We start from the raw sequence: 24,598 nt of genomic DNA on the forward strand, positions 1-24,598 counted from the left end.
GCCTTGGAAGGAACTAGACAACTTGAGGGAAATCCACACAGGAATACTGTGCAAGCACCACACAAACTGTACAGTACTGAAGGACAGGATGGGGCTAGAAATGGGAGGCAGGTATAGCCAATGACCCACCACACCTCACTGAGGCATTGCAACAGGAAAAGACAAGAAAAAAATGAGAGAGATTGTGCTAATCAATAGAAATATTGGCAGCAATTAAGTGGTGAATGTAATTAGTGAACCATCGGCCTTGTTTCCAAAATATATCCATTGATATATATGGTTGAAGGATGGAAGAGAAATATTGGAAGCTCTCAGTGGATAAGGCAATGTATGAAGAGGGAGAAAAACAAAGTTCTAAATTGCTGAACTTTCCTCCAAACAGCTGCTGAAAGATGATCACAAAAAGGTATTGGCTCTGCTCCTCATTCAACAGAAGCTTCCCGACCAGATGAGTATCTCCAGTGTTTTTCTGTTTTATTTCAGATTTATAGATTTGCCTTTGTTTTGTGCAGAAAATCTCAGCAGTTTGGCATTAATTGAAGAATAGCTCTTCACCCATATTGTGCTTGCATTGATTAGAACCATCGAACATTACATCACAGCTCTTTAGAGTCTGTTTTGATTCATTGTTCTGCCTAGTCCCCTTGTTCTGAACTGAGCCCATTTCCCTCCGTATCCATCTCATTCATGTACCTGTACAAATTTTTCTTAAATTTTAAAAGCGAGCCCACATTCACCACTTCAGCTGGTAGCTTGGTTCACCGTCCCCCTCCTCAGTGTGAAGAAGTTCCCCCTTAAAATGTTCCCTTTTCACCCTTAAAAACATGATTTGTAAGCCATCTAACTTTAATGGAAAGCCAACTTGCATTTAATCGATCTAGACCCCTCAATTTTGTAAACCTCTATCAAAACTCCCTTCATTCTTCTACACTTCAAGGAATAAAATCCTAACTTGTTTAACCTTTCCCTGTAACACAGTTCTTCAAAACTTGGCAATATCTTAGTAAATCTGTGCAATCTTTCAATGTTATTGATAACTTTCCAATAATTAGGTCACCAAAACCACACACAATACCCAAATTTTGGCCTCCTTTATACAACTTCAACATAACATCCCAACTCCCATACTCAGTACTTTGATTTATAAAGGCTCTCTTTACAACCTTATCCACCTGTGACACCACTTTCAGGGAATTATATATCTGTATTCCCAGAGCACTCTGTTCTACTGCACTCCGCCCTACCATTTACCATGTCTGTCATACCTTGTTTTGTCCTTCCAAATGCAACATCTCACATTTGCTACATTAAGTTCTATCTGCAGTCCATTTTTCTAGCTGGTCCAGACCCCTTTGGAAGCTGTGAAAGCTTTCCTCACTCTTCACAGTGCCTCCAATCTTTGTGTCATCCGCAAACCACATTATCATCCAGATCATTGGTATAGATGACAAACAAAAATGGTCGCAGCACCGATCCCTGAGGCACACAACTATCACATGCCTCCAGCCTGAGGAGCAATTTATCCACCACCACTCTCTGGCTTCTCCTGTATAGCCAATGTTGAATCCAATTCACTACCTCACCATGCATACCAAGTGACCAAACCTTCCAGACTAACCTGCCATGTGGCACCTTGTCAAAGGCCTCACCGAAGTCCATGAAGACAACATCCACAGCCTTCCTTCATCAACTTTCCAGGCAATCTCCTCAAAAAACACTCTCAGGTTAGTTAAACATGATCTACAATGCACAAAGCCATGTTACCTCATCTCTTTTTCCTTTCAATATATTTACTGATTTTTCATAAATATTTCAAAAACATTTATGGAATACATAATAATAATGACAGATTGTATAACTCAGCAAATTATAAAGCATATATATCACACCCATAAATATACAAATATATAAAATAGAACATTTTAATCTCATGTAACGTGACTCTGAACCCTATTCCCAAATCAATGTTGTATGGCTAAAGATGTACTTCATTCTGAAAATACAACAGCAAATATTAAAATTCAGAATTGATATTATACCTAAAGATTGTGAAAATACTTCAGGTTTCAGCATTTGAAACCTTATATTTATTAAATGAGTAAGGAGTCTTTTCTAAATTTAAACAGGACAACCATTGAGCATGGGTGGATGGGGCAGCATCCTTCCATCCAATCAGTGTTGCAGGTCTAGCCAAAGGAGGCAAAAGACAGAGTACAGCATCTAGTTGGAGTTAAGAAGAACATCATCCTCTCCAGTTGTGCCAAAATGAGCAACCAAAGGACAGGGATCTAGATTCACATTAAGAATTAAAGATCAAGTTTGAAACACATCGCTCCAGTATTTTTGAAGGCGAGGACACGTCCAGAACATATGGATTAGAGAAGCCTCTCCACTCTTACATTTAATCGAGATAATTTGGCTTTGGACCCATTCACTGATCAGCTGAAATGTATAATATAGGGGATCAGTATTTTTGTGGAGCAGTAAGAACTACAACTGCGACTTAACCTTCACCGAGGTTTCGTTGAATTTGGTCCATCAGCTGTGCAAGGGTACTTTACCAATTACTGGTTCCAATGGACTTCAACAGATCAAGAATTTGGGCAGATTCTCAGCCCCATATGTCTTTCTGTCATCAAAATTACAGGAAAGGGAAATTGTGTGAGTCACATTGGATCCTGCTTCAGAATCTTCATGTTCCCACTATATGGAGCTTTCTCCCAATATATACAATCCACCCCATTGTGCTGCAGATCTGAATGCTGCTCAGGGAAATGCACCTTCAGGCTGGTCACTTTCGACCACCTTCAAATATGGTATTAAATTGTTACGTTGTTACATTACTTGTACACTGCTCAACTGAAGATGAAAACTGTTTACAAAAGGTTTGAGTTCAAGCGAGCAAATTAAAATATTCTGCTCCAGAGACTATTCCGGATGGTCCCACAGTAGTTAAGACCCATAGCTTTCAATGCTTCCTTGTTTAAATTACTTCAAAGTAACGTGTAGATTGAGAGATGCCCAGGCATTTGTAGTTAGCTATTATCTAACTTAGTGGTTTTCAAACTTCCCCCCTAAACTCACATCCTACTTTAAGTAATCCCTACGCCATCGGTGCTCTGTGATTAGTAAAAGATTACTTAAGGTGGGATGTCAGTGGGAAAGGAAGGTTGAGAATCACTGCTCTAGACCCAATTGTTACTGAAATATTTGGCTTGAGAAAAATTGTCATTGGCCCATTTCCTTGGAGTTATGAAACAGTGCACATAACCAGTCAATTAGGGACGATTGAAACAGTGGTTTTCAAACTTTTTCTTTCCACCCATATACCACCTTAAACAATCACTTACTAATCACAGAGCACCGATTGCATAGGGATTACTTCAGGTGCGATGTGAGTTTAGGGGGGGGGGGGGTCAATTTGAAATCCACTGATCTAACTCACATATCACAAAGTTACCTACCTCATTTTATTAACACAAACTCTGAACAGAAATAAGTAAGGTGAGAGGAAGTACTAGTCTCTCAGGCATTCCAAAGTGCTCCCATGTATCCAGCTCCCACTAAATCTTTGGGCCTTGGACTCTATTTCCTGTCTGTTTTGAGACTGGGAACATCAACATTGAAAGAAAATATCCATACCTAGATTTGCATGCAGATTGGCAAGGATCACAGAGCACCAGTACCAGTTCTCTAAAGCGCAAATTCTAATCGATATTTGTAAGAACAAGGTAGTAGAATGGCATGAAGAACAGGTTAAGCCTGCAGGTCAACACAGAAATAGCAGTGGATGGAACAGCGGGATGTTTGTTTTATCCACTGATGCCTGGCGGTACACATGATAAAATAATGGAGGCAATTTATATAGTTTGATGGGCAGCTTACAACTGAGAAAAAATTGTCCACAGCTCCCTCAAAAGTCAAACAAGCTGTAAACATAACAATTTTTCTGGGCCAGAACAGTCGAGCCATCAAAGCTGCTGGCTTTTGACAGTTCAAGCTCAGCAGTTTGGGGAAACTCTAGAAGCATGCAGTCTCTATTTCTTGACGGTTTCAAAGCCAAAATCGTCAGCAAAGAGGGAAAATATTCACACCAAGTTAGGACTTGCTTTAAAATAGATACAAAATATAATAATTTTACAAGGGCAAGCTTGGACTTATGGGGTAATAAAATCTCAAGTGTGTCATATTTTGCTCAGTCAGAAATCAGTCTTGCTGGGACTGTAGGTCTTTGCTTTGAGCTGCTGTTTCTTTTCTACCCTTTCCCTATAACTTTTAGGCCAAGAAGCAATTCCAGCCAAGTCGGTACATGGGTGGCCAGACAGGCAGCTGCCAGGACCACTATCCAACAATTACCAGTGTGCTTTAAGAGCAGCCAGATAGTAACTCTTTTATTTCCTTTCCAGTGGAGAAAGTTGGGCCTCTACTTGGCACCTTGTCACCTTGACCTGGCAAAGTCAGGAGCAAGGAACATTTGGAAGATTAGTTCCTTGGGCTGTTGCCACAACATACTGCTGCAACAAAGCTTTGCGAGTAACAATACTGTAATACATTGATGAATATTCTCCTTGTTTTGTGATTCTTTTCAACAGCAACATACAAGGACATTACAAAATTGTTTAATGCTGAGAATCTGCAATCAAAATATAAAATGCTCAGCAAGACCTACAACATGTGTGGATGAAAAAAAAATTACAATTTGACCAAAAATGTTAACTCGATTTCATTTCTATAGATTCTACCTGAGAGTTTTCATCATTTTCTGCTTTTATTATGCATTTCCACAACCTTCTTGGGAGGCTTCTTAGAGATGCATGATTCAAATAACAGAAGAGACTTTACTTACTGATGCCTTCCATCATCTCAGGACTCTGTTCACATACACCCCACAGTGGTGCACTACAGTGAGAAGGGTGTATTCTTATTCGGTTACAAAACAGTTCACATTATCCTGAATATATCACAACCTCGATGTAAAAATAGCCAAAGGAATCACTTAAATCGGTGTGGACCAGAGGGGCCGAGATGGCCTGTTTCCATACTGTAATTGTTATATAGCTTTATGAATTAAGGATGTGGGTCAAGAGAAAATAAAAAAAGAGGCTCAGTGGCAAACAAGGAGCCAGGGCACCAGAGAACTGTGTAACACAGAGGGAATTAAATGGAAATTTGAAAGAAAATCCTCACCTAGGATGTGTCATGTTACTACCAGGGAGCGAGATAAAAAGATTTGGTCCCTCTTTTAGCACTCCTGTCACCACTGAATGTGCTTAGCTTTAAAGATAATAGCAGAAAACAAGAAGCAATCAACACCATTGGTAGCATTCCCCTCCCAATGCAATGAGATGGAATTTTGCCAATAGTACGAGAATTGACAACAAGCCAGTTAGTAAAATGCTGCTTCACATGTAGCGGCTGTAATCTACATTAATATATAAATCAGGAGAGAATAACTTAAATAAAACAAAGAGCCACTCATGGCTCTCGTGAGGGCTTAAACTCATTGTTTCCTGAGAGAAAACTCTAATTATTTCAGCAATATTTCTGAAGCGGAGTGTTGTCACTTTCTGAAGGATCATCCATGAGCAGTCGTGACTTTTGTAGTCCTGATTGAATACTTGTTAGCAAAAGACAAAAGAATGAAATAACACATCTGCAAACCATTACTTCTCATGGGGGTGAAAGAGGAGAGTCTGTTTAGCCTAACTCAATAAATGCCACTGCTGAAGTGTGCAACTTTAATTATTCACATAGTACTGAGATACCCATCATTGTTGGTGGGGGGGTAGTTGATTTTGCACTTAAAATGCACTCTTCCACTTGGCAATGAAGTAAGTGAAAATAAACATCTTAAAAACTATACAAATTAACATCTTAAACTTTCGTGAAATACCCAGGTTCGGTCAACAGCGTAAACAAATTGCTTTTTCTTTTAGTTTCCTCATTAGATGGCAGGCCAACCAACTCCAACAAACAAGGCATTGAATGATCAACTGAGCAGAAACATTCTAGACCATTTTTTTTCCAACCGCTGCACTGCCACTTTGCAAATTAAATCAATTCCAAAAGACAATTATTTTTATATAAAAAAAAATAGGCAAGGAAAAATGTGCAGAAAGCCATTTTCTTTTGGTTACTCACAGTCGGGAGAGCTTCGGGGTGCCTTGGAAGAGCAGTTCAGGAAGAATCTGAAGTTTATTCTTGTTGAGTCGCCTAATGAAGATATTTAGAACAAAAATAATCAACACGTGTGATGTATTGTAGATCAAGCATAGCATCAGCAGCAAGTTCAAAAACGTTATTGATCCACAAACTTTCCAATCTCCACCAATAACATGAAATATTCTGACATATTCTGAAATATCTCTTCATAATTTGATATTGCAGCATAATCTGTACTCTGCTAAAGTCAAAATAATTCCATGAAGTATGCATTGCAATACACCAAGTGTACAAGTTATTGCATTATCCAACAGGTAAGGTGGTCAATCCAGATAGGTTACCTGGAATCTATAAAACAATGAACAACAACACCAAGCTATCGTCAGCTGTATCATCAACGTAGAAGATTTTATTATGCATGACACAATATGCTATAATGCACTGAGTTCAATCAAGCTTCCAATGCAATGTGCAATAAACAGAATGAAATATACTTAAAAAGCAATTAGAAACATTACATTGTTTCACATACTTTCAGAAGGTAAAAAAAACCAAATCAGCTATTCTCAGCATCACCAGAAAGATGTTGAATTCCTAATATAATAAGAGTCCTGGATTTGCATTGGTCCAAAAACCCAGTTTAAATCAGCTTTGAATATGACTAAAGAGATTTCAACATCCTTTGAACCACAGAACTTAAAGATCTAATTCAAAAAGAATCAGGAAGGCTACGAAAACCATCTCAAGCTTGGGTGGAAGGGCACCAATGTACATTCAAATCAGTCAGAATTGATCACAATCCCAATAGAGAGAGCAGAAAGTGGTGGCCATTCCTGAAGGGCCTTCCTCTGGCATTAGTGTTGGGCTGGAGATCGAGGGAAGTTGCTTGGTGCAGGAGGAAGCCAATGGTTGTGAAAAGGTCTCAACTTCCTTTCTGCTGCCTGACGCTGCAGTTCCCTGCAAGCTTTGGTTCTGTGTTAGCTGCCCGTTTTCTTCAAATGGATTGGTGTCTAGACAGCATGCTCAGGATGTGACTTCAGCATTTTAAGTAGCAAGCTGGCAGCCTTCCGACAACTGAAGCAACATACAAACTGCTGGAGGAACTCAGCGGATCAGACAGAATTCCTGGAGGGAAATGCCCAATCAACATTTCAGATCAAAACCCAGCTTCTGACACCTGAAGACTGGCACTGATTGGACAAACGTGCAGCTTAACTCACTCACTGCTATGTTAAAATAAAGGCTCACAATTGGAATTGCAGAATCAGAATTTATTGTTATCACAGGGCAAACGTTCATATAAACCACCTTACAACAATAAATAAAAATAGAACACATCAGGTCATAGCAAAGCAATGTCTTTGGTTCATTGATCATTCCAGAATCTGATGGCAGTGGGGAAGAAGCTGTCCTTGTGCCATTGAGAGAAGTGGTAGAATCTGCAGGGAGTTAATGGGTATATGGAGAGGATGAAATGTGATCAGTGTAAATGGATGCTCAGTCACAGAGGGACAAGAGACTGTTTCTGTGCTGTATTACCCCACAATCCTTTAAAAGACTTGAAACCAGGCTGTGTGTGGCAGCGAAGGTGCTACTCACTGAATTCAGGTGACAGCAGCTGAATTCTCACAAGGTTGTAGTTTAGCATACTGCTGCATATTAAAAACCAATGGCGATCCCATCAGCAGAAGAGGGTGCTGTCAATGCTGTTATTCAACTTTACAAACCGAGTGTAGCGCGAATAAAAGCTCTCACGACTGGAGGGAGAACAAACACTTTTATTAGCTTCTAACTAAGGTTACACAGAAGGGTTCTGGGTTTAGGTGGAAAATCAGGGTTATACGTGAGCAGATGGGGCGGAGCCAGCCATCAGCACAACACACTACCAGTCAATCCAAGTTCACTGCATTCACCCCTTCCTGTAGAATATAGGGTCTGTGGATGAAGACAGAGAACATGGGTTCAGAAAAATAGTTGAAAAATATACAGTTATTTACAAATTTACAGATGCACTTTCCTCCTGAACTGAATCCCCTGAGGCCCTGACTGGGGGCTGGCGAGAATGAGCTCTGTGGCTCGCAGGGCACTTGAGCCAATGGACACCCTGTTCTAGTAGGTGCCAGATCCCTGATGGAAATGGTGTCCTCCCTGCCATCCAGGTACTGCACATTGGTATACGTAGGATTGGCATGGAACAGTTTCGCCCTTTCCAACAAAGGGTCGGTCTTGATTCTCCTCACGTGCTTCCTTAGAAGGACTGGAAGGTGAGCCAAGTTGAGAGTGTAGTTCCCGATGTCGACCTTCTTTTGAAATTGAATAGGAGCTCATGAGGAGTAGCATTGGTCGTGGTACATAGTAGCGACCAGATGGAATGGAATACACTGGGGAGGACTTCCTGCCAACGTGAGTCTGGAAGGCCTTTTGACTTCAGGGCCAGTTTGACAGCCTTGCTGGCTGTGACATTCTCCTTTTCAACCTGCCCATTCCCCCAGGGGTTGTAGCTAGTAGTCCTGCTGGATGCGATGCCCCTCGGCAGCAGGAACTGACATACCTCGACACTCAAAGGATGAGCCCCAGTCACTTTGAATACAGCTGGGACTTTATGACTGATGAAGTGGACGTGTCTGGACATGGAATGGCGTATGGGAAGCGGGAGAACTCATCAATGATAGAGGGGATGAAATTGTTCCCACTTTTGGAGGGGGGAGGTCCCTTAAAATCGACACTGAGCCATTCGATGGGACTGGATGACTTGATCAGGTGCGCCTTTGTGGGGTGGTAGATATGTGGCTTGCACTCTGCGCAGACCTGGCAAGATCTCGTCATTTCCCTGACATCTTCCATGGAGTAAAGCAGATTGCTCGCCTTGACAAAATGAGCCATGCAGGTGACCCCTGGATGGCAGATTTCATTATGCAAGAGTCCGCAGTTGGCTGGTGTAGGCAGAGGCACAGCTTCCTCTGGATAAGGCATCTGGAGGGTCATTAAGGGGTCCTGTCCAATAGGCAATGTCATAATTGTAGGTGGAGAGCTCGATCCTTCACCCAGCAATTTTGCCATTTTTGATTTTTGCCCCACTTAACATTATTAAACATGAATGTGACCGAGTGCTGGTCAGTGAGGAGCGTAAATTTCCTACCAGCCAGGTAGTGTCTCCAGAGCCTCACGGCTTCTACAATCGCTTGAGCCTCCTTTTCCCCAGATGGGTTCTGGAGCTCGTGGACTTGAAGTGTCCAAGAAAAAATACAACCAGCCTGCCCACCTGGTTGAGAGTAGTGGCTAGGGCTACATCCGAAACATCGCTTTCCATTTGGAAAGGTACATTCTCATCCACCGCGTGCATGGCAGCTTTCGCAATGAGGTTCCAGAGGTAGTTAAAAGCCATTTAGGTTCAGTCAAGAGGTGCAAACGTTATCAGCATATTGAGGGATCCACTGATTGTAATAGGAGGAAAAATCCCAGCCATCTTCTCAAAGACTTTGTGGTCCTAGGAATGGGGAGCTCTCACGGGGGCACATCCTATCAGGATCGGGGCAAATGATGCCATTCTCCACCACATAGCCAAGGATAGCCAGATGTTTAGTCCTGAACGTGCACTTGTCCGAATTATAAGTGAGATTCAGGGCTTTAGTAGCATGGAGAAAAGTATTGAGGTTGGTGTCATGGTCTTCTTCCAAGGTATGGCCACAGATGGTGATGTTATCGAGGTAGGGAAAGGTAGCCTTCAACCCATATTCATCCACCATTCTGTCCATCTACCTCTGGAAGATAGAAACCACATTAGTAATACCAAAAGGGACCCTCCAGAATTGATAGAGACGACAGTTAGCCTCAAATGCCATATATGGACGGTCCTCAGAATGGATTGGCAGCTGGTGATAGCAGCTTTCAAGTCAATTGTCAAATAGACTAGATTCTGCACAATATCATTCACCATGTCTGAAATTCAAGGGAGGGGATGTGCATCCAGGAGTGTGTACCGATTAATATTTTGGCTATAGTCAATTACTAGCCTGGACTGGTTTTCCCCTTTTACCATTACCACTTGCGCTCTGCACGGGCTGGTGCTAGGTTCGATGATACTTTCATTGAACAGACATTGTGTCTCAGACTATATGAAATCTCATTCTACTGTGTTGTACCTCCTGCTCTTGGTAGCAATGCATTTGCACCCAGAGGACAGATTTGGGAAGAGAGGTGGGGGTGTGGATATTCAGTGTGGAAAGGCTGCATGTGGGTTCTGATTTTAGGGGCCCTCTGTTCCAAACCATTACAGGGGGAATGGGACCAGAATACTCCAAGGACATGCTTTTAAGGAGACACAGGAAGTCCAGATCCAATAACACCGGAGCACACAATTCATCAAGAACACACAGGCAAATCTTACAGAATTCCTCCTCTTCAAATGCCAGATGTACTATACAATGTTGTTGAACACCTGTAGAATGCGAATGGGACACAAGGAATATGTGATAATTGGAAGAATACATCATTAAGTTGTGCTCTTGCATGGTCTGTGAGTCTATGAAGCTTTCTGTAGAGCCTGTATCAATTAGGCATTTAGTGGAATGTCCATTTATCTTCACAGTCACTATGGAGTTGCTGAACTGGTGAGGTCTGTCCTGGACTAGAGCCCCGGAGACTTCATACTCTTCACTCGTGCTGGATTGCCCTGCATGGGTAAGATGGTCACCCTCCTTCCTCCTCTGTCGATGACAGAGGCAGAGTTTGAATTTGGGTCATGGCAAGATGTCACTGAGCCTTTTCGCGCCATTTCCTCACTGCCACTGCCACTCTCCATCAGTGTGAAGCGCAGCAAGTGAGTTCAGGTGAATTTGGGGCAGAAGGCTTATGGCTGGAATCTGATCCAGGCTTTCCCCTCCCAATGCCCTTTCTTGCCACAGCTGGTATGCATTGAGTCTTTAGCTGGCAACAAAATCAGGGATGCTGGCCCTTGCCACAGATAAAGCACTCCCTAGCATGGGAAGCAGCAGCCGTTAGGGCTGGGGTAGCAGGAGCAGCTGATCCTTGGAAGGGGTCACCTGGGGTGAGCGAGCTCACTGGCTTTGAGGTTGTTGTTCTTGAGCTTGGCCTGTTCGAATGATCTGGCCAGTTCCACATGTCTTTCTGACCTGTCGAGTAGTTGCTGTGAAATATAATGGGCAGTTGGTGGGGCTGTCAGAACACGCCACCAGTGCTGTTGGAGAACGGCATACTATGCTGTGAAATATAACTGTGCAATCGGTGGGGCTGTCAGAGCACGGCTGCCAGAGAATGCTGTCTCGTCATGTAGTACTTGTGCTATCTTATGATAATAAACTTGAACTTGATACAGTCAATCACACAGAACCACAAGCCAAAATATACGTGTCGCTTCAATCAGGCAAAATGAAGAAAAAGTTTGTCAACCATCATGCATTTTAAGTTAAATTATATAAACTCAGATCAGAACTTTGAATCGCAGCCATCCAGAGAGAATCCACATGGGAAGGTCAAAAAAAAACACCATTCAAATTTATTACAGTTAACTGTGGATAGGAATTTGTGGTAGATCGTAAACTCCTTGCTGAAGTTTGCATTATCCAAATTCTGAGACTTTCTGAGATTTCTTCTTTGCTTCTTCACTCCTGTTTATTTATTATTAATACAAGTTGACTTGTCTGGATGGTGCATGAATTGCCTTTTACTGTCAGGTGTATCTGGATTCACCTGACAAACAGTTCAATTCTACTTGCATTTTCTTCTCCCCACTTTCCCAGGCAGAATCCACATTCACACTGGGGGCGATTTACAGCGCCCAATCAACCCACCAGCTCAAGTGAAAATTTGCAAATGCTGCAATTGCAGTTAATGCACGAAAGTGTTGGAGAAATTCAGCATACATAGGAGCTAAAGGTGGATGCTGCAGGACCTGCTGAGATTCTCCAGCACTTTTGTGTATTAACCCACCAATTTTGGGTAGGGGAGGAAACTGGAGTTCCTGGGGAAAATCTGCAGATACAAGGAGACCGTGTAAATTTGAATTAATTTTTTAAATTTAGACATACAATATGGTAACAGGCCATTTCAGCTCCGAGTCCATGTTGCCCAATTTACACCCAATTAACCTACACCCCCGATACGTTTTTAATGGTGGGAGGAAACCAGAGCCCTGGGAAAAGCTCACACAGATACAGGGAGCATGCATAAACTCCTTACAGACAGCACAGGATTCGATCCCTGGTCCCCATCGCTGGCGCTGTAAAGGCCTTGTGCTAACCACTGCACCAACCGTGCCATCATGCAGATAGCAGCAGAGGCCAAGGCTGAACCTTGATACCAGAGTTTTGAGACAGTGGCTTTACCTGCTGCATCAAAATACCAAGAGGATACAATCAGACGTGCAGTCAAACACAGTGGATCAAATGTTTGGCAAAGATCAAATTATGTCTATTTAACAATTAACCTTTAATCACAGTGGAACATGTATTGAGGCCAATCCAATAAAAACAGCAGCCAAATATTTATGAGTGTGAAATCCATGTTCAGAACATAAGCTACAACTGTCGAGGTGCATTCTTTATGTATTTTTTCTGCCATCTGTTGTATGCCCAGTTGGAACATGCAGAAAGCACATGCATTTGATTCTTTGATTTGCATTAGCGTGGAGGAGATGGATAAATGTGTACTTAGAAGGGTTGGAAATTATGGTGTGGAGTGAAAAAATGTTGGCAATTATGATTTCCCTCTAATTTTCCAATCAAGTACCCCTGTGTTACATCTCGTAATTGGAAGGATTGTAAGGGCAAAAATGGCAGCTATTTCGATACTAAACTGCCAACCTCCCGGTCTTCTCTTTGCAAAACACAATGTCAAAATATTTTAAGAAATTCATTCTCCATCATCATATTGTCAGTGGTTCTCAACCTTTTTCTTTCCACTCACATACTACTTTAAGTAACCCCTCTGTCATCAGTGCTCTGTGATTAGTAAGGGATTGCATAAGGTGGTATGTGGGTAGGAAGGGAAGGTTGAGAATCACTACTCTAGACCCAATTATTACTGAAATATTTTGCTTGAGAAAAATTGTCATTGGCCCATTTCCTTTGGAGTTATGAAACTGTTCACATAACAAATCAATCAGGTATGATTAAAACAGTGGTTTTCAAACATTTTGTTTTGTGACAGAGTATATAAATATGTTTTGGGGAGATAAATTGGGAAAGGTTTGTTAGAGTAGGTAACATACAAACACTTTAAAACAGATCTTATTTTAAATACTGCTTTTGCAAGAGCTTTGAAGAATACTCAAGATACTTCACTAATGGATTGTTATTTACAAAAGATCTCGCTGGAGCAAAGGTTGTCCAGAGTAGAGCTTGTTGTTCAGAAGCAGCTGGGACTGGGACAGAACAAGCTGGCAAGCTTATGTAAATCCCATTTGTAAGACGGCCTGGTCAAAGCCCTTGTGGTTTATGCAAGAGGAGAGGACTGGCTGTCTAATGTTTCACTTGGAATAAAGGAATCAAAATGGAACTCTGTGGTGACTGAAAGAAAGAGGTTATCATCTGGAGAGCCCTAAAGAGGCAAGTTTTATCAACAAGACACTGAAGTAGCTGGTTAAAAAGGAATTATTTGTAGATTTCATCAGATGCAAGGATCGACAATGAGATAGACAACAGACTCGCCAAGGCAAATAGCGCCTTTGGAAGACTACACAAAAGAGTCTGGAAAAACAACCAACTGAAAAACCTCACAAAGATAAGCGTATACAGAGCCGTTGTCATACCCACACTCCTGTTCGGCTCCGAATCATGGGTCCTCTACCGGCACCACCTACGGCTCCTAGAACGCTTCCACCAGCGTTGTCTCCGCTCCATCCTCAACATCCATTGGAGCGCTTTCACCCTAACGTCGAAGTACTCGAGATGGCAGAGGTCGACAGCATCGAGTCCACGCTGCTGAAGATCCAGCTGCGCTGGATGGGTCACGTCTCCAGAATGGAGGACCATCGCCTTCCCAAGATCGTGTTATATGGCGAGCTCTCCACTGGCCACCGTGACAGAGGTGCACCAAAGAAAAGGTACAAGGACTGCCTAAAGAAATCTCTTGGTGCCTGCCACATTGACCACCGCCAGTGGGCTGATAACGCCTCAAACCGTGCATCTTGGCGCCTCACAGTTTGGCGGGCAGCAACCTCCTTTGAAGAAGACCGCAGAGCCCACCTCACTGACAAAAGGCAAAGGAGGAAAAACCCAACACCCAACCCCAACCAACCAATTTTCCCCTGCAACCGCTGCAACCGTGTCTGCCTGTCCCGCATCGGACTTGTCAGCCACAAACAAGCCTGCAGCTGACGTGGACTTTTTACCCCCTCCATAAATCTTCGTACGCGAAGCCAAGCCAAAGAGAAGAAGAGAGTTGTAGATGTCCTGGAACAACAAATCTCTCTCTGAAAACAGACAAGAATCTTCCTGAGCAGTAACCTTTCAAGCACCAAAGGCTAGTGAACTTTATACATGTTAAATTCTGTGCACAGTATAAGAATTGCCTGCAACCGGTGATTACGCACACATTACACACATGTAGGCTTAGAATTAGAAGGGGGTTAAGTGAGGTTAGTTAAGTCAATAGTGATAAGTTAAAGTTTGATTCTATTTTCATGTTTAAAGATAATTAAAAGCAATTTTTGTTTAAGTAACCATTTGTCTTGGTGAATATCTATTGCTGCTGGGTTTCGGGATCCTCTGGGCTCATAATACTTTCCACCCACATACCACCTTAAGCAATCCCCTACTAATCACAGAGCACCTATGGCAGAGGGAATACTTAAAGTGGTATGTGGGTGGAAAGAAAAACATTGAGAACCACAGATATACACCATTCAGACCAGTGAGTCTATACTTGTTTAGAAAGAAATCCCATTTCTTCTACCATTCTCCTCACATTCACCTCAACCTCATCACCCCCTAGCCCTGTCTACCACTCATCCACAATTTACTAGTAAACTAACCCATAGGTCTGAGAGGTGATTAGAAAACCCCAGAGCAACCAATGGAAAGCTGCACAGTCACAAGGCAAACATTCAAACTTCACCCGAGCGCTAGCAGAGGTCAGAATTGGACCTCGATTGTTGGAGCTGTAGGCAGCAGCTCCTCCATCTGTGCCTATGGGAGTGAAGAGGGAACCTAAACAGTGCAGAGGCAGGAATGAAAATGGAAGATGTGACTGATCCTGACACCACAAGGAGTGTCAAAATTTGGAGAGAGAAAACAGGATCGACATGCAAATTGCTTCTTCAGTTGTAAAACAAATGCATATAGGGAAACCATGGAACTTGTTGCCTGGAAAATTGAAAATAAAGTGTAATTCATATATCGGAATGAATACTTCCCTCTGTAATTTCAATAATGAGAGTTATCCACCCAGATTAAAACCAGATTAATTCCAATCTGGTCCTGCCTGCTCCATTTAACCAGCAGATTCCAGCTCGAAATATCCCATGCACAGAACACAGGAACCTCTCTGTAAACCTCTACTTCTAAGCAAAATTTATAAGATCAGAGTTTATATGTATAAAGCCAGGAGTAAACTAGGATTTTGTGCCACTTTTCCAGAGAACAGGGGTCAGTGATGACAAGTCTGCTGTTTTGGAGATTATCCGGGTAGACAAACTTCCCAATAGATGAAGGAAAAGTCAGGAAAACGTTATCAGGGAAGTTTGAAATACTATGTCTGGACATAATTTTAAGGGGTGGGTGGGGGGGGGGGGGAATATCAGCTCTTTAAAATAATTTAAACTCAATTCAGCTCATTCTTAAAGAGGGTTTGGCTCCATCCCTTCAGTGTAAGTGACCTATACTGCACTGTTCAGATCTCCCTGACTGGAGCATCTTGTAAAGGCATTTGGGCTCATCTCAATCAATACCTCCCAAAGCTTATTTTTCCCTCTGATGAACGATTTCCCCTATTCTTGATAAAGGGTTCAGACCTAAAACTTTTCCAGACCATTTCTACCCAATAGATGCTGTTTGACCTTTCGAGTTCCTCTAGCACTTCTTCATTGGCTCAAGATTTCAGCATCTGCAGCTTTTGTGTTTCTCCACCTGAAGATTCACACTTGCTTGAATATGGATTCCATCTGGGGCCATGAGGAATAATACAGCAAAATTTTTGTTCAACTGGGAACACGAAAAGATTGAGGTACTCAATCTTTAAAGCATGCAATTCCTTGAGTCAAACAGTCAATTTAGGACAATTCTAGTTAATCAAATGCAGTTTATGGATCTCTCAGCTGTTTTAGAGGGCAATGGGGTCATTCACAGAGGGTGGGCAACATGGATAGTCAATAATCATCAAGTACGACAGGAATACTTGATGTCAGGGCTGGTCAGAGTGGGTGTGGAGAAGACGTTTCCAGCAGAGGGAAAGTCTAGGTCCAGAGGGCACAGTCTCAGAACAAAAGAGTATCCCTTTCGAATGAGAAATGAAGAGAAAATTCTCCAACTAGAGGGTAGTGTGGATTCGGTTGTCACAGGGAACTGTAGAGGCTAAGTCGCATGGTAGATTTAAAGGTTGACAAACATTATGGGGAGAAGGCAGGAGAATGGGGTCGAGAGGAAAAATAGCGTATGTCAGCAATGATTTGAATGGCAGAATAGGCATGATGGGCTGAATGGCTTAACTCTGCTCCTCTGCCTTATGACCTTAAGCCGATGTGTGCAGCACACATCTGTGAAGCCTGCTCCTCCAACAGCGGTCAACGTTAAATGCCTCTGCACTCCCCTATGTGGAGTGCTTGGCAATGTTTGCAAGACACGAGACACTGATTTTATTTCTTTATTTACTCTTGTGTGGCTTAACCAAGTCAAATACACATTGCACCATCTGGTTTCCAGATGAGAAGCAAGGGCTGTGATTTTGGGCAAATGAAACTTCACTCCCATCCCATGCCAGCGCTGTTCTGATGTGCGAGACAATAACTTGCTCAACTATCGTTGAGGAGAGGAGACAAGGAAAACCATCCATGGCATTTGTGTTTTTCCTTTCCATCGTAAAGACTCCAAAAAGTCTACAAAGTAAAATCAGATGTCAGAAACAGTCACAAAAGTATGTTTGACAAGAGCTTTTTAGTCAAAGTGTTGTGCTTTTTGAATTGGAACCCATGCAGTCTCCAGGAAGTCTATGCAGCATAAACCAAAATGAAATGAAATTATTGACGGCCCTATTGTGATTGCAACAAAGGCTAATGGTTGGAGCCAAACACTGTGGATCACTGCCATTAGACTCTGAAGCAGCATTTTGCCTCATGAACTGAGGGAAGAAGATAAAATCTTCATTAAGTATCATATTTACTGATCCCAAATCTTACTTCTATGTTAATCTTCTCTACATAGAGTAAAAGGCATGCAAAATAGAATGGGGAGGGGCAGAGTAGAATAAGACATCTGAAAAGTAAATTTCCTATTTAGAAGCTAAGTGCAACAAACCGAGATGAATTAGGTGTATTCATGAACCGAAGATGAGGGAACTCGCTAGATTGACCATCAAAGTTATGCTGAATGAAGATAAACATCTCCAGTGGTAATTTGAGAACGTGAAAATATTGGGGGCAGGGGGGAAAATCACATGATCATCAGATGCACAGATTAATTCATTTGTTTTCAAAGAGAATAAGCCTTTAAAAAAAAAAGCAGTCTCTATCCTTAAAGACCCCCACTATCCAGGCCATGCCCTCTTCACATCGGGAAAAAGGTACAAGCGGCACGCGTGAGTTTTGAAATAAACGATCGTTAAGAGCCTCCATCGTGGTAGTTGTGAGTCTCTTTCACCGTAGCTACATTGGTGATCCTGACGAGTCCAGACGTTTTTCTGGACTCTCAGTATGGATCCTGCAGAGATCAATACAGTCACTGAGAAACTGACCCCCTTCTGGACACATTGCCCACGTAAATGGTCCAGGCAGGTGGAAGCGCAGTTTCGCCTCTGAAACATTTCTTCAGACGCCACGATGTTTTACCACGTCGTGAGTGTACTCGATGAGGACGACCTCATCCACAACCCGCCAGAGGTCGGTAAATACCCCGCCCTCAAGAACCTCCTCCTTGGCACCTTCGGTCTCACCCCACAACAGCGCACCTCCAGACTCCTGCACCTGGACAGGTTGGGAGACAAAACCTCATCGGCCCTAATGATTGAGATGCTGGCGCTGGCAGAGGATCACAAGCCGTGCTTCTTGCTCAGGCAGATCTTCCTTGAGCAAATGCCTGAAGACATACAGCTCCTGCTGGCGGATGAGGACTTCTCTGACCCACAGCGAGTTGCGGCCCATGCAGACACCCTCTGGTGAACCAAGAAGGAGAACGAGGCTGCCCTCAGCCAGATCACCCACCCAGGGCCTAGTCAGCCACAAGCGCCCCCCAAGCGCAAGTCAGAGGAACACCACCCCACCTGGTGCTTATACCACCAACGCTGAGGGACTCAAGCCCATAAGTGCAGGCAGAACTGTGCCTTTCAGGGAAATGACTCAGCCATCCGCCGTTGATGGCTGTGGCAGCTGGCCACGCAAACAGCCTCCTGCATGTGACTGACGTCCACTGGCCGATGTTTCCTAGTGGACACCGGAGTGGAGCTGAGCGTTTTACCCCCAACTGCCCTTGAGAGTCGCACCCGACCACGGGGCCCCATTCTGCAGGCAGCAAACAGATCCGCCATCAAGACCTTCGGCACTCGCAGGGCGCAGATCCAGTTCAGGAAGGACAAATTCCGGTGGAGGTTCTTGCTGGCTTCAATGGGCACGGCGCTGTTGGGGGCCGACTTCCTCTGAATGCACAGCCTGCTGGTGGACATCAAGGGCAAACAGTTAGTCAACACCCGCTCCTTTCAGTCCGTCCACCTCGATGTCACAGAAGCCTGCAAGCCAGAGATAGCTGCCATCAGTGCTCCCAGGGACTAGTATTCCAGCATACTCAATGAATTCCCCTCCATCATGCAGCCGCAGTTCACCGCCGCCATGCCCCAATGTGGAGTCTACCATCACATCTCCACTCAGGGTCCCCTGCTGCATGCCAAGGCCAGGCAATTACCCCCGGAAAAGCTACAACTGGCCAAGGAAAAGTTCTCCTGACTGCAGGAGCTGGGAATCATCCGCAGGTCCGATAGTCCCTGCGCCTCCCCCCTCCACATGGTCCCCAAGAATTCTGGGGGATGGCGCCACTGAGGGCACTATCATCGCCTCAATGATGTGACTATGCCGGACCGATATCCTATTCCCCATATCCAGGACTTCTCAGCGAACTTGCACGGTGCCCGGGTCTTCTTGAAAGTCGACCTGGTTAGGGGCTACCATCAAATTCCAGTCCACCCTGAAGACATTGGCAAGACCGTGTTTGGACTGTTCGAGTTCTTGCGGATGCCCTTCAGATTAAAGAACGCAGCCCAAATTTTCCAGCACCTGATGGACGTGGTGAGCAGGGACCTGGACATGGTGTTCATCTACGTCGATGACATCCTCATTGCCAGCCAAGGCCACGACGAGCATAAGGTCTATCTCCATACCCTGTTCACCTGCTTGGCAGAGTTTGGCCTCATTGTCAACGTGTCCAGTTCAGCAGGCAGACCCTGCAATTCCTGGGACACACCATCTCAGCGGCTGGAGCCATCCTGGCACTGGAGTAGGTCTCAGCCGTGCGCCAATTCCCGAAACCCACCACCCTCAAAAGCCTGCAGGAGGTCGTCAGCATGGTAAACTTCAACCACCGGTCTCTCACCAGGGTGGCATGCATCATGCAGCCATTATTCTCGTTGATTGCCATGAAAGACAGTGGTGGTCGGATGAGGCGGAGGGCACTTTTGCCGCACCCATACCCAGAGGCCCACACTGTTCTCTCGGTGGATGCCTCAGCCACAGCCAGTGGGGGCTTGCTGGAGCAATGGGTTGATGGCCAGTGGTGCCTGCTAGCCTTCTTCAGCATGCACCTCTGGCCCCCGGAACTCAAGAACAGTGCCTTCAACAGGGAGCTCCTAGCCCTATACCTGGCCATCAGACATTTCCAGTACTTCCTGGAGGGCAGACCGTTCAATGATCACAAGCCACTCACGCAAGCCCTCACAATGGCTAAAGATCCCTGGTTGGCTCACCAACAGTGGCACCTATCCTACATGTCGGAGTTCACCACCAACATCCAACACTGGGCAGGTAAAGACAATGTGGTGGCTGACACGCTTTCACGACCTGCAATCTACAGCCTCGCCCTCAGCCTAAACTATGCCCAATTGGCACAGGCCCAGAGGGAGGACACGGAAACACAGGCCCTCTGCACCGCCATTACAGGGCTCCAAATCCAGGACATCCTTTTGCTGCACAGCCCAGACACGCTGCTCTGCGACATTTCCACCAGCTCACTGCGCCCAGTAGTCCCGACACAGTGGATGTTGCGGGCCTTAAGCATGGTCCACGACCTAGCCTACCCCTTGAACAAGACATCGATGTGGATGGTGGCAGAGCGGTTTATGTGGCACAGGCTCAAAAAGCAGGTAGTCCAGATGGCGAGAAGTTGCATGCAGTGCCAGGCTTCCAAAGTCCACTGTCACACAAAGGTCCTGATACAACAATTTGACTCCGCAGCCAAGAGGTTCCAGCATATACACATAGACATCATGGACCCCCTGCCGGTGTCCAGGGAGGTGTGCTACTTGCTGATGGAGGTCAACCAAGCTATGAGGTGGTCGGAAGCCATCCCACTCAAGAACACTTTGGCCGAAACGTGCACCAGGAACTTGCTCGCTCACTGATTCACCAGGTTTGGAGCCCTGGTGCACATTACCAATGACAGAGGCACCCAATTCATGATTCCACCGGCACCTGAAGTCAACCCTCATGGCCCATCTCACCAGTTCCGGCTGGGCAGACAAATTGCCCTGGATGCTGCTTGGCATCAGGACGGCCCTGAAGGAGGATCTGTGGGTATCATCCACGGAGTTGGTTTACAGCGCGACGCTGTCGCTTCCCGGTGAGTTTTTCGGTCGGGACTCAGCAACCAACAATCCAACCTTGTTGGAAGACCTCCACAGCAAGCTCACCTCACTTGCTCCCCCTCTCCACCACAGTAGCCGACTGTCCCGTCTGCCCAAGGACCTGGATGTGGCCAACTAAGTTTTCGTCCAGCATGGCTCGCACACCGTGCCCCTGTAGCACCCTTAGGAAGGTCCCTACAGAGTCCTAAAGCGATATGGCAAGACTTTCATGTTGGACACTGGGGATAAAAGCGAACTGTTCATGGTTGACTGCCTCAAGGCGGCGCACCTGGACCTCAGTCAACCAATTCAAATGGTCCAGCCCAAATGCAGAGGCCAGCTGCCCAAGCGGCGGGACGCATAAGCTGGTTCTGGGAGAGTTGTGTGGCTTGTACCACCACGTGGCGAGGCAGCCGCGAGAAAATGGCAGTGTCAGAGGACCTCCTTGCATCGTGGCTTGAACCCAGCACGCGCTTCAGGGAAGTTGAGAGGCTCCATCATAGTGGTTGTGAGTCTTTCATCGTAGCTACAGCTACAGTACATTCTTTATCAGTGACAGACTCCAACCATATTACATAACTAAAGTAACGTTATCTAAGGAAATTAGGGGTGCTGACCTTCCTCGTCATGTCAAAATCCCAATGTACTTAAGGAATAAGAAAACATAGCATGAGGAAATTTTATGACTAAATTTAAATTAAAAAATTAAAACTAATTGCACTGTCCCATTTAACACTGAAGATAGGTCTTATAGATGGGCAAATAGATTACAAAAATTAGTAATTTAATTCAAGGAGCATTGTCTATTATAGCAATTCAGGAGATACAAATTTGAATCACACATACGAGGCAAAATTAAATCAGTAGTAGAATGTCTATTTCTAATGCTTTATATATAATGTTCAGTTGGTTTTTTTTTCTGAAAAACCTCACAAAGATAAGCGTATACAGAGCCGTTGTCATACCCACACTCCTGTTCGGCTCCGAATCATGGGTCCTCTACCGGCACCACCTACGGCTCCTAGAACACTTCCACCAGCGTTGTCTCCGCTCCATCCTCAACATCCATTGGAGCGCTCACACCCCTAACGTCGAGGTACTCGAGATGGCAGAGGTCGACAGCATCGAGTCCACGCTGCTGAAGATCCAGCTGCGCTGGATGGGTCACGTCTCCAGAATGGAGGACCATCGCCTTCCCAAGATCGTATTATATGGCGAGCTCTCCACTGGCCACCGTGACAGAGGTGCACCAAAGAAAAGGTACAAGGACTGCCTAAAGAAATCTCTTGGTGCCTGCCACATTGACCACCGCCAGTGGGCTGATAACGCCTCAAACCGTGCATCTTGGCGCCTCACAGTTTGGCGGGCAGCAGCCTCCTTTGAAGAAGACCGCAGAGCCCACCTCACTGACAAAAGGCAAAGGAGGAAAAACCCAACACCCAACCCCAACCAACCAATTTTCCCTTGCAACCGCTGCAATCGTGTCTGCCTGTCCCGCATCGGACTGGTCAGCCACAAACGAGCCTGCAGCTGACGTGGACTTTTTACCCCCTCCATAAATCTTCGTCCGCGAAGCCAAGCCAAAGAAAAATATATAATGTATATGTTTTGTTAACATATATTGTTCCCAATATATGCTGAACAATGTGGTATTGATTATAAAGCTGTCCAATTACAGTTTCCTGTATAGATCTAGTGATCGTGAAATGTATCCTCAGATTTCTGCTAAAATCACCCTTTATTATAATGTTCCACGTAACTGTCCACCTGGGCCAAGTCTGCCACATAGAGAGAAAACAGCAGCACAAAATCAAGTGCATATTAACAAGATCAGGGCAATAGAGCTTCAATTATGCAGACGGTTATTATTCACACTTTCAATTATCTGTGAGCTTTGCTGAGGGAATTGAGAGTCTGGGGTTGGTTTTACAGATGGTAACTTTGAATTAATTTTCACAGCCTCTGCTTTCTTGGCCCTACAGTATAAACCATTGCTGTCACAAAGTCCAGTGCCTAATTGGAATTCATTGATCTTTGATGTTAAATTGCAAGGCATGGAAAGACAATAACTTCTCCTTCCCAAGAATTTATAAAATAGAAAGTTGACTTAATAAAAACAGAAATCTAAAAATTAGAGGCTAATCCCATATCAGCCCAAATATAGGGGGCTAAATTACCTGTCACTTTGCAGGATCCACCAGTTTCATTATTACAGAAAACAAAGATAGCCCTCATCATAAATGCCTGTGAGGGATTCAGATGGTTTGAATCCTTTACTGCAATATATTCTCCTGTCAGCTGTCTATCAGGTTACATTTAGTTTTGAACAACAGGACCAGAAAATAGTGGAACCACTCTTTATTAAATTCGTCACAAAAGTAATAAAGAATTAATTAGGAAATCTTCACAAAGCTGTGAGGATCTCGGTCATATTTGTTTCATTTTAAAGGCTTGGGTTTCTAGTCTTTTTTTAAAAAAAAAACAGCTCCAAGAATAGACTCACATCATCACTGAACTCTGAAAAGTTTGCCAGCATTAGGAGGATCTGGCATTCAAGGGAACCAGGAACTACTCAGCAGAAACATGACTATGGCTACTCAGTGTGAGAGCCCCTGCCGCTCCTTTGCTCTGCAATATCTTTCCCCCCTTCAGGATTTATGTCATGCATTGAAACTGCAACCATAGCTTTCAGGAAGTACATTCAAGATCAGAGCACATTCCCACCTTCTATCTGATATGAGAGCCTTAGGTTTGCATTTTCAGACAGTGGATTAAAAATCCCCTCATTTAATCAGAACATTAAATATCATCAAATGTTTATCTTCTCGAAATCAAGGAGGTTATCCACATAACTGGGAACCCCCAGATCATGATTCTCACTGACACCTAATAATCCAAGCCTCGAACTAGTCTCAGATACCTCAACATCTGAGGAAAAGAGCGATAGCACGGTTAGCATAGAGGTTAGCGCAATGCTGTGACAGTGCCAGCGATCGGGACTGGGGTTCAAATCCCGCGCTGTCTGTAAAAGAGTTCATACGTTTCCTGTTTCAGTATGGGTTAGGCCGCGGATTCCTCCCACTGTTCAAAAGCGTACCGGGGACTGTAGTTTCATTGTGTGGCACGGGCTTGTAGGCTGACAGGGCCTTTTACTGTGCTTATGTCTAAATAAAATTATGTCTGCCTGTCCCGCATCGGACTTGTCAGCCACAAACGAGCCTGCAGCTGACGTGGACATTACCCCTCCATTAATCTTCGTCCACGAAGCCAAGCCAAAGATGTCTAAATAAAATTATGTATAAAGGAAACAGCTCCACATACTAAGTTCATATCATGGTCACGGTTTATCCAGAAGAGGTGATAAAAGAGTTTGATTTTTCCCTTTGAGCGTGAGAGTACAGTAACTGGCTAAAAATGTTAGAGACTCATCAATGAAACCATC

The 24,598-nt window shown here is 44.3% G+C and overlaps 1 protein-coding gene across 1 annotated transcript in view; it reads right to left on the minus strand.

Annotated features, from left to right (window-relative positions):
* LOC138743649 (slit homolog 3 protein-like) overlaps nucleotides 1-24,598 on the minus strand; it is a 726,007-nt gene that overhangs the window by 626,962 nt on the left and 74,447 nt on the right. The window contains exon 4 of the mRNA XM_069899177.1: nucleotides 6,142-6,213. Coding sequence (XP_069755278.1) covers nucleotides 6,142-6,213 — 72 coding nt within the window. The remainder of the gene's footprint in view (nucleotides 1-6,141; nucleotides 6,214-24,598) is intronic.

Source organism: Narcine bancroftii, chromosome 9 (genome assembly GCF_036971445.1).
Source record: "Narcine bancroftii isolate sNarBan1 chromosome 9, sNarBan1.hap1, whole genome shotgun sequence".
In the NCBI taxonomy this organism is placed as follows: domain Eukaryota; kingdom Metazoa; phylum Chordata; class Chondrichthyes; order Torpediniformes; family Narcinidae; genus Narcine; species Narcine bancroftii.